The 11,552-nt window shown below is 30.1% G+C and overlaps 1 protein-coding gene across 1 annotated transcript; it reads right to left on the bottom strand.

The window, feature by feature from the left end:
* Window positions 1-3,991: 3,991 nt before the first annotated feature.
* LOC7468889 (40S ribosomal protein S6) lies at window positions 3,992-6,413 on the bottom strand. Its single transcript, XM_002306532.4, has 6 exons — window positions 6,275-6,413; window positions 6,091-6,155; window positions 5,152-5,209; window positions 4,962-5,070; window positions 4,549-4,821; window positions 3,992-4,412 (listed from the first exon to the last, which is right to left on the bottom strand). The coding sequence occupies exons 1-6, from the start codon at window positions 6,278-6,280 to the stop codon at window positions 4,174-4,176; spliced, it is 750 nt and encodes a 249-aa protein (XP_002306568.1). The 5' UTR covers window positions 6,281-6,413; the 3' UTR covers window positions 3,992-4,173.
* Between the last annotated feature and the right edge of the window lie 5,139 nt (window positions 6,414-11,552).

The raw sequence follows: 11,552 nt of genomic DNA, 5'->3' as shown, positions 1-11,552 counted from the left end.
TTATCAATAATAATAATAATAATAATAATAATAATAGTAGTAGTAGTATAGTAGATAAACAAGTGTTATTACTTAGTTAAAAATAAGGACTACCACATAAATAATTAAAAACAATGTATTATTGAAATACATCAACATTAAAAAGAAAAAATTGAGAAGAATCTCACAAACTTGTGAAGAATAAACCAATTTAGACACCACTACACTTCAATCTAACCATACATAATGAATAGTTATGTGTCCAAAATCTTGTAACAAAAACTCAGCTCAATTTAATGTTGAATCAACTTCTTATTAAAGTTTAAATAGAGGTTATTTAAATTGTTTTTTTATCTTATTTTCTCTTTTTATATATCAACCACCAACTTGAAAATAAGCCAAAATTAGTTTTTTATACCTATTTGCCTATATAACCTAAAAGGATTTAAGTTTGTCTATTTTTTTCCTTAGTTTTATGGGTCATGGCCTAAAAAATGAGGGACCAAACCTAATCATTCCCCCCCTTTCGACTCATGTAGAGGGCTTCACCAAGTCTGTTTTATCTTCTATAGAACTCAAACTTCTTTCTTGGTAAAGACTTGGTCATCATATATGACACATTGTCATTAATATGGATTTTCTCAACAACAAAAGACTTCATCTCCATGACATTTTAAATCCATTGGTATCTAACCTCAATGTGTTTTGATCAAGAACGAAAAATATGATACTTACTGATATGGATTGCACTCTGACTGTTACAATGCAACAAAAAGCTCTCTAGACCAAGTTCATTTAAGAACTTCTTCATCCATAACAACTTTCCCCTATTTCAATAAGAGTAATGTATTCAGTTTCTATAATAGATAATGCAATACATTTTTGCAATCTTGATTGTCATAAAACCACCCCTTGCAAAGGTCGTTAAGTATCCAGATGTGGACTTTATAGAATCAACATCACCAATCATATATACATATTTGTATCAATCCAACACAAGTTTACCATTTCTAAAACATAAACTAAAACTAAAAGTATCTTTGAGGTATATGAGTATTCATTTCACTGTTAACTAGTGTTCTTTACCAGGATTAAAGAGCAACAGACTAACCACACCAACAATATGAGCTATATCTGGCCTTCTGCAAACTATGGCATAAATTAAGCAACCAACTGTGGATGCATAAGTAACCTTCTTCATCTTTTTTTTTCTCTTCATCACATAAAGGACATTGTTTAAAACTTAGTTTTAAGTGTCTTGTAAATGGAGAACAAATAGGTTCTGACTTGCTCATATTGAATATCTCTCTTGAGATAACCAAATTTTCTCATTCTTCCTGTCACAAGTAATCTTCATGCTAAGAATCTATTTTGTCACTCCTAAGTCTTTCATTATAAAAGACTTAATTAACTCTCCCTTTAAACTTTGGATCTTCTTAGCGTTATAGCTAACAATAAACATAACATCCATTAATTGCAAGAGAATAATCAAGTTACCATTAGAAAACCTTTTTATAAACATATAATTATCAAAAGTGGTATCTACAATAACCATGCTCTACCATAAAAGAATTTGTACTTTCTACAATCTTTTTTAATATGCCTAGACTTGTCATAATAATAACACTTAAATCCCTTCTTTGACTAATATCTCCCTCGGGCTTCAATTTGTTTTTTCTATCACTAGACTCTCTATCTCACTTGATGTGAGAAAATCTGTTTTGGTTTCTCTTATAGTTTTCTATAACAAATACATAAGACTCAGAAGTGCTTGTCCATTTACTAGGTAACACCACCAAAGTCTTCCAATTATTTAACAATTAACTCAATAGAATTAGTGCTTGTATCTCATTGGTTAGCTCGAGATTCATCAACAATAACTTATTTAGAAACCCTTGGAAGTCATTTACGTGCACTGAAGCATCTTAACCATCCTTTTACTTCAAATTCATAAGATCTCTAATCGCAAACGCCTTGTTTTGTGCACTCTCTTTAGCAAAGGTTTCTTCCAATATCTTCCAAACTTTGTAGTAGTCATGTTCTAGAGAAATATGATTGATAGTCTTAGAAGATACATCTTTTTTAACATTAGCAATCATTTTTCTATTAAGTGCATTTCATTTTGCCTCTTCCATATCGGCAAGCTTCTTTCTTTTGCACTCCAGCAACAAATCTAAATCATTGCAATAAAGGTGATCCTCCATTAATGTCTTTCAATAAGAAATAATTAAAGGAAGTGAGTTTTATCATACCCAAATTTTTTCATTTTAACTGCACAAGAAAACCAATCTGCACAACCAAACTTTGATACCATTTTATTGAAAAAAGATACCGATATAACCAAATTCACAGTCCCAATTCTTTTTCCTTTTTATGCAATTAAAAATAGGGTCAAACAATCAACAAACTAAGCGAATGATCACAATAAATCAACACTGAAGTTTTTTTATGTGGAAAACCCTAATATGAGAAAAAATCATGAGACCAGTCCATAAAAAAGACTTCTACTATCAATAATAATAATATGTACACAAGTGTTCTTCCTTAGTTAAAACTGAGGGCTACAACATAAATCATTAAAAACAACATATTTTTTAGAATACATCAACGTTAAATAGAGACTTGAGAAGAATTTCACAAAACTAACAGTCACATTTCTATGAAGAACATATAAATATAAATACATCTAATTTTCAATCCAACCATATATAAGAAAGAGTTATGTGTTCAGAATCTTCTGTCAAAACTTCAATTCAATCCAACGGTGAATCAATTGATTATCAAGTTTGGATAGAGACTATTCAAGTTGCCTCTTCTTTCCTTTTCTCTTTGTATATGTCGGCCACCAACATGAAAAAAAGCTAAAATTGACGTTTTATACCTTTATCACCTATATTACCTTAAAAGAATTAAGTCTTTGTCCCTGTTTTCCTTAATTTACATGAGTTCTGGCTTAAAAGAGGAAGGACCAAGCCCAACAATAAACTCTAGTGACTTATTTATCCAGTTGTATATCTTGATGCGAAGACTACTGTACTTTACATGAAGAGAGTATCTTGGGGGCTATTTTCAGTGTTGTGAAGGAACTCAGAATGGCGAAGCCATGGGAAGAAGTTGAGCTTGCGGTGTGGGGTGAACTGAAGTATTATAAAAGTGTCTTGAAGGGCCTCTACGTTCCTCATGTATTTGAGAGTCGCAGCTGTGCATCCTGAGGTTGGCATCAAATCCACAGGATTTCGTGTAACGACTAACAATTCAAGTTGTAGCTTGCTGAAATATCATATTTTTAGCATTATTGAAATAAATCTGCATGCATATTCCAATGGAAAATGAAATCAATCACAAATTTATACATGCATGTATCAGTCATGGACTTTATTTATTTATTAAGGAAAATTCAGTGCATTTTTTTTCCTTTTTTGCAAAAGTTTAACTGAATTCTATATTAAAAAGAAATTAAAAAAATTCCTTGTACCATGCAATTTACGGTCACCAAAATCAGTTATACGATTGCCGCGATTATAGATTGATTCAGCTTTGAAATTACTGGTTCCAGTAACCATACTGCATAATATAGAGTGCTTTTCAAAATTCAGTGAACCGGAAAAAAGAAGTGCAATGCCCCTTATGGCATATTATAGAATTTGTCCTCGATTCATTGGCAGCAGAGTTTCTTGACCCTGATTTCGTGGAAGTTGATGATTTAATTGCTGAAATAGCCAGTAATTCAAGACTTGATTCTGATGTCAGGAAGTTACCAGCTAATTTAGCGACCATCTTTTTGCTGAGACCTGAGAGTCTCTTACCGTTCAAAACTCCACGAATCTTCCAAGCAAGAAGCTAGTGCTGGTACAACGGCTCTAGCTTAACTACGCTGCGCTCGAATATTAAAATCAAGACCCAAAAGTACCACTTGACATTCAACTTCGCTGACAAAAATACTTGAAATGGAACAAAAAAGGCTCGCATGAAATAGTGTTATTAGGAATAGCTTAACTAATCATACCAAGACTTGAAAATATTCCAAATGATTATAGCAGAGAGTCATAATATCATGGCAAATCCAATGAACCTAGTGTCAAAGCACTTCCAAAACCATTCATGTAACACCTCAAAATATGACAACTCAAATTTAAAAATAAAACTGACCCCATTCCTCTTGCTACCAAAACCCAACTAGAGAGATTTGTAGATCTAAGCAACAATGGATGGCTTAGAAGCAATGGAAAGTCTGGACCTTTTCTTGGCTAAGCTCTCACTGCGACGATCTCTCTGCTCCTTCAATCTTGTGGCAAGAAGTTTCTGGTACTCAGCAGCCTCGGACTTGGCCTTGGCAATTCTCTTCTTTTTATCTGAAATCCTTGCTCGCTTCCTTTGCAAAGTCAAAGGAGTCACCAACCTCTGAATTTTGGGAGCCTTACTGACCTTCTTTCCTGCAACAAACAGGAACCACAAGACATTAATTACATTAACATGCTTAAGGCAAACAAGTCCCAAGAAGCTGCTTGCATTACTCCTGATCTTCTACAAAAAAATTAAACATGCATTTATAAGAATGGCAAGTCATACCAGCTTTGGTTGTGAATGATCTCCGGTAAGTATTGACATACTTGCGAACATCATCCTCCTTTGAGAGATTAAAAAGCTTGCGGATCTTTGATGCTCTCTTTGGACCTCTCATCCTTGGTTTCTCTGTGTCAGTGAGTCCCGGAAGATCATTCTCACCCTTCTTCACAATTACCAAGTTCAAAACAGAAAGGTCTTGACTGACAATACACCCGCGCACAGACTTCCTCCTGCGTTCTCCATTGCGCCTTCCATATCCACGGAAGCAGGGGGTTCCTATGGAGGCAAAACAGAAATGCAACTTAACATTAGGCAGGCAAACAGGAGTTCGCTATAAGGTTTTAGCAGACAATTTACCAAGAACGTTTAGCAATTTAGAGAGCATAACTTGGTCTAGCATTTAAGTAGTCACCAACCTCGGTAAAGCAAGAGACGGACACGACCAGGGGTTAGCACTCCCTGCTTCATGGGAAATCCTTGCTTGTCACAGCCTCCCATGATTTTGAAAACATAGCCCTTAAATTCCTATCAAACCCAGAGGATAATTGGTGGGAAACATGCAACTAATATAAATATTCAATGTATGGAAAACCAGAATGCGCATACCTCTCCAAGAGCATCTCCGCTGACCTCCTGTGAGATCCTCTTGTCAAAAAATGCCCGTCTACAGAGGCAAGATTTAAAAATGATAAAAAATCAGAATTAGAATTGCAAATAGCAATCACTAAACACACAAACATAGTAATCTGATCTTGCTGTTGACTACTGTCAAGGAATGGTTACTGCTAAACGCATTTACAGTAATCATGTTAGACTAGTTATGATACAGAATGGCGCACTATATAGGTTGCTAATGTTTCTTACTCAAGGGAAGACTGTCACTCGAACAAGAAAAGGTAAAATAATAAGGACACTTTGCTCACTTCGGAAGTTCAACAGTAAACTCATGCAAATGGATATTTTTCAACAAGTTCTTGAAAAGAAGAATTTTTGTATGACATAAAGAAATTGTGAAAGCCTTTTTATATCAGATCATGATTTATTTTCTTACTCATTCTGATTTCAATTCTCCTATTGCAGGACTTGGATTGCACTTTATTACATTTTGACTATCGAAACTAACTGAGGTGTAAACAGATGATGAATCTAATGCTAAACAATGGATGCAGTAGATGTTCAGGTTCCAAACCAAAGCACATGAATACCAACACAGAATCCAGAAAAGATATACAAAAATTCTAAAGAAAGCTCTAACATCATCACATTTCAACATATTAGCTAAAACAACATTTTCACCCAAATAAGGACGTGCTAGACTTGTGTTTGAACATTTTGCAAAATTCAGAAAAAATCATAAAGCTCAAAAGCAGAAACTATATTAACAGCCCAAATAATGCATCTTTGTCCCAGTTCACGAGCATCTATCCCATTAATCTACAAAAGCAAATAGTTTGACTAGAAAAAAGAACTGATTAACTAAAACGAAACCCACAAAATCATAGACACTTAGACAGGAAAAAAAAAAGGGGGGCGGGGAAAGCTTACAGCTTCTGGTCATCGTCGATTTCGAGCTTTTTCTGGCATCCCGTAGTGGGATTTGCGATGTTGAACTGCGAAACACAAGCAGAGAACTCAATGAGACCAAGAGAATCATGAAATCATATTTATTAAACGAAAACTTTGCTTTGTGTGATTGGTAGTGAAAAAGATTGGCCAAAAAAATTAAAACCTTCATAATGGGGAGATAGAAGCAGAAGCGGCGGTGCCCAAGTTGAGATGACTAAAAATAAAGAGAGACTGCCTTGCCTTCTGCTTAGGGTTTTAACGTGTGAACACTTGGCTGTTTATTTATCTCATTCCTGGAATTTTTTATTATGTGTGTTTGCCTATTGTGTATTTATGCGGCTTACATTATCTACCGTACACGTGGTTTACAATATGTTTGTTGGACCGTTCGATCACTATTTGGTTTCGTTCTATACCGATTTTTTTTAGAAGTATTTTTTCTTCTTCTTTTGATGCTATACAACAAATAAGCTTTCTTTAATTAAATAAATAAATAAAAACATGAGAAAATTCGGGCATGTTCGAGTATTACTTCTTTTTATTTAAAAAAAAATTTTTTGTTCAAATGATATCTTTTTTATAAATTGAAAAAAGAAAAGGAGTTTTTTTTCCAAGACAAATATTTTGAAGTTAGAAACATCTAAAGATGTTTTTTTAAAAAACAATTATTATTAACGTGGGTGTCTGGGTCAGCTTGTGCGCACCTCGACTAATCTCATGGGTCCTAAAATTAACGACCATGTAAGTCTCTAATAGCCCTGAGATTTGTGGGATTCGGAACTGGTGACCTCTAGAGAGCAAACCTAAGGTTTAATTAGTTGAGCTACACCCATTAGGATTTATTTTTAAAATTTTACGTGCCTTAAAAAGAGAGATAGAAAGGGTATTTCTTCATTTTTTTTATTTTAATGACTTTTTTTTATATAAAATGACCTTTCATTTTTTATTTAATTACAATTATACAAAATTATACAGTGTGCATATTTTTATTTTTTTCTTTTTATATAAAGTTCTTTATCTCTTTCTTCATTTTTCATTGACTATCCATCGTCATCAAAACATCATCATGCTGCGCTTCTAACAAAACAAACAACAAAAACAACTTTACACTAACAGCGCCATCATAATTATTACCACCATCACCATGTTATTGAGTTTCCTTTATTTTATTTTGTATTAATTTTTGCATTCAAAAGAAAGCATGTTATATTTCTTTTCTTGCTAGCTTAGCATACTTTTTATCCATTTATGTATAGTTTTATATGTTTATGATCCTTTTTTTTATTTTATTTTCTCACCATTCATTGTCCAAAAGATCTTGTCAAGCAAGTGTTCTTGTTGTAATTTTAAAGTTTTCCTCAATGTTTCTTCAAGTCTAGGAAATCAAATGGATTTTAGGGTGTGTTTAGAGTATGGTAGTGGTTATGGTGTTTTTTATTTAAAAATATATCAAAATAATATATATTTTTATTTTTAAAAAATTATCTTTGATATCAGCACATCAAAACGATCTAAAAACATTAAAAAATTAATTTTTTTAAAAACTAATTAGTGAAACGCGGTTTGAACCGCGTTTTCAATCATACCCTATTGGCCTATCATATCATGTTTCTTAAGGGCTTGGCTGCTGTTATGTTGAAACTACGCTAGGTTGCCGAAGATTGACAAGAAATCGTAAACAAACTTGCAAACCAAGAATTATGTTGTAGAAACTCTTGCAATAGGAAGAGGTGATCAGAAGGTATCACCAGATCACTCAATCCAATTGAAGTAGTAGTTGTCCTCACGAGGGTCTTCATGTAATTTTCTATTGCAAATTTTGGATTCCATTTTTATTTTTGTTTTGTATTTTATCATGGACTCTGTTGGTTGTGACTTTCACTTATCTATCTCCTACCTTTTCTTTTCTTTTTTTGTTACACCAATGAGATGAATCTATTTGATTTAACCTAGCATTAAAAAATACTTAGTTCATTATTTGATTTTTTTATATTTGTTATAGTTTTTCAACTAATATCTATTGTTGTTTGGAATCTTTGAAATTGAATTCAATTCCAACAGTTAAATAAATTTTTATGTTTGGAATTCTTTTGAGAATCCTGTTTTGAATTCCAAATCTAGATGAAGACCCTTTTACAAGAACAAGTAGTATTATATGCACACACAATTATAGTTATAAGAGTCTTTCTAACAAGTTTTTTTTTTAATTAAGGGCAAAATAGTCAAGATTATTAATTCAATTTATTTCCACATTAATTTCAAACAATATAATTGAATTCAATTATCTGATTTAGTATTTTATTGAAAACATGAAAATTGTGATAGGTCATTAATTGAATTTAAATCACAAGTGGAATTGAATTTAATTTCATATGTGATTTGATTTCAAGCAGACTAATAATCATATCATCATAGAGTTTTTATTATTAAATGATAGAGTTGATCGATTATTTGTAGAATATGATAGAGAATAATCGAGATTTCTTGACAATGATGGTACTAGTGTGATGTAAAACGACATTGTAGCATATATATTTCAATAGAATAAATGAGTTTGATTAGAAAAGTCTTTCCATTTAATATATGGAATGATTTTAAAAATTATATTATATCTTAATTTATATTGTTTATAGGTGTCAAACTTATTATTAAAAGACACTCTAATTGTAAAAATACTTTATTGTTGTTGTGTATATTCTTGCATCTCATTTAATTTAATTAGGTGAAAAATTTCTCAATAAAAGGACAATACCCTTAAGATTAGGAAAAAATATATTTGTGAAGTAAAGAATATTATAGAAAGCAAGTTTAATTTAAACACGATTTTTATTTAATCATTTTTCTCTAAATAAAATAATAATAATAATAATAATAATAATAATAAAGAATATTATAGAAGAAAGTTGTTTTATTATTACTGAAGAGGATCTTGTTCCTTATTATTATTATTATTCAACTTGGCAAATAAATATATAATTGTAAAAATATTTCAATGAAAAGGGCATTAAGACGGGCTCACACCATAATCTAGAAGTTTATAAATATATAGGCCAAGTTTATAATGTTGTGTTTCTTATATTTTCTTCTAAAAGAATTAACTTCATGTTTGGTTTGGTTTAATGTAATATAATGATTTATTACATTCTTATATTTAATTATAACATTTTTAAAAGAATGAAAACTTGTTAATGCTTGAGATAATAAGAATTCCTCCAACCTAGTGTCCATAATGTTAAAAAAATATCGTTGCTAAGAAAATAAATTAAAACTATTATATATCGTGTTTCTTTCTCTCTTTTTTTCTTTAGTTTTTCCTTTTTTATTATAAAGTTTTCTTAATTTTTTAATTATAATAGTTTATATTGTTGCAAAATAATTAATTGCATCTACACATTGTAGTATTGTTTGTCGTATGTTGGGTTGGAAGAGCTCTTAGGATTTTTTTGGTGTTACGGTTGAATTGTTGTTTCATTATTTTTTGAATTTTTTTATTTACATCAATTTTTTTTATGTGTTTTTGGAATGTTTTCATGTATTGATATCAAAAATAAATTTTAAAAAATAAAAAATATATATTATTTTGATACATATTCAAGTTAAAAATATTTTAAAAAACAATATGTATCATACTTTCAAACAAGCACTTACTCTACAAGAGATCATATAATTTTTATTCTTTAAAAATAATTATATAGAGATCTATTTGAAAAATATTTATTACAAGACCAAGCGATAGTTTTTTAAAATATAAGGACTAAAATACTTTTTTTAAAAAGATTTAGAAACTAAAATGAAACTTTATAAAAAAAAACCCTCCATCACATCACTATGAATATCTTAACCAAGGGAAATGTACTGTATCAACCCATTCCATTCCATTATATATATTTTTTATTATTATTATAGTACACAATTGATTACATTATATTGTATTGGTCAAATATTAATTGTTGAGTGTAATTCAACGTGATTAAGATATTTTACATAAACATATAAATTAAAGAGTAGAATAGAGATAAGCATATAAATACAATTAAATGAATTTTATTTGCATACACATAACATATGAATGTATTAAACTAACAATTTAAAATAATATACTTACTTGTTAAGGAAACAAAAACAGTGTTGTCAAGAATTATATCTTTTGTTTTTAAGATTAATTTATTTGTGACTTGGTGCAAACAATCTCAATACAAATATTTTTTTAAGATTCTAAAAACATTATCTTAAAATGTCGCAATTTTTATCAAGTTCTATGAACTAGAAAACAAAGTTGATTTTCTATCTACAACTACTTAACTTAAAACTTTAGAATTACTAGGCAAAATAGAAAAGACAAATGAAGAAGGCATAATAAAATAGGCAAGAGAAGCATAAGACTTGCTCACCTTGTTATATATCTAGACAATTCTTTCATCCTTTATTTATATATGGAACCTAGGATGCTAGAATTATTTATAATTGAAAAAATTAATTATTGGTTTTTTTCATAAATACTTAACATTAAAAATATTTAAGATATTAAACCATACATAACAAATATTTAAGATATTAAACCAGACATCAACAAAAATTATCATGGAGAAACTATTAAGACAAAATATTAAAACTAACAGATTTAATGAATCTAATTTTGATATTTTTAATAAATACTTAATGTTAAAAATATTTAATATATTAAACTACATATTAAAAAAATTAACTAAAATTATACTGAAAGAATTGATTAGAAAAAGTATTAAACCTGGAAAATTTAATGAATCTAGATAACTGATTATTCATAGGTTGGCAAAAAAAAATAATTTCTTTGACTGAAAAGTTATTTTATAATTAATCCATATATGATCTGATTATGCATATATGGTTTTAGCTCAAAGCTTACATTTTCTAAGGCCTCTCTCCTCTAAAAAGGTTGGTTACCTGGTAGCCTAATTTTTACTTTCCAATATATAATTATATAAGCCACTTGAAAAACTTGTAATTGAAAAGATTAAGGTTTGGGGTTTAACAAATTGTCACATAAGGTATTTTTTTAGATCAATTTTGTATTCATCCATGATTGATTTTAGACAAGTCAATGTACCAAGTTAAAATACTTATATTGAAAAATATTTTCGGCAACGTTCTACTCTAAATATGAGTGAACTCCACTTTTAATTAGCCTCGAATATGCTTATTAATTTTATTAAGAATCAATATCTAACACATTGTACAAAACACACCATGAATGTTTTTTTAAGAACTAGTTAGTGATTCTTCTAGGGATGATTTATATTGTACTGAACACAATCATGAATAGATTGTAATTGGTTGTTTTGAGTTGTTTTACTTGTTTAATGGCCTGATAATGACTCTAGTTTTGAGCTCTCTTCTACAATCATTGTCTTTCAACTCTAATGTAACTAAGATAGTTTTGTTTGTGAAAGTGGTGCTCTATC

The sequence above is a fragment of the Populus trichocarpa genome, chromosome 5 (genome assembly GCF_000002775.5).
Source record: "Populus trichocarpa isolate Nisqually-1 chromosome 5, P.trichocarpa_v4.1, whole genome shotgun sequence".
Classification (NCBI taxonomy): domain Eukaryota; kingdom Viridiplantae; phylum Streptophyta; class Magnoliopsida; order Malpighiales; family Salicaceae; genus Populus; species Populus trichocarpa.
Note: the sequence above shows the minus strand (reverse complement) of the source record. Positions and strands in the feature narration are given on the sequence as shown.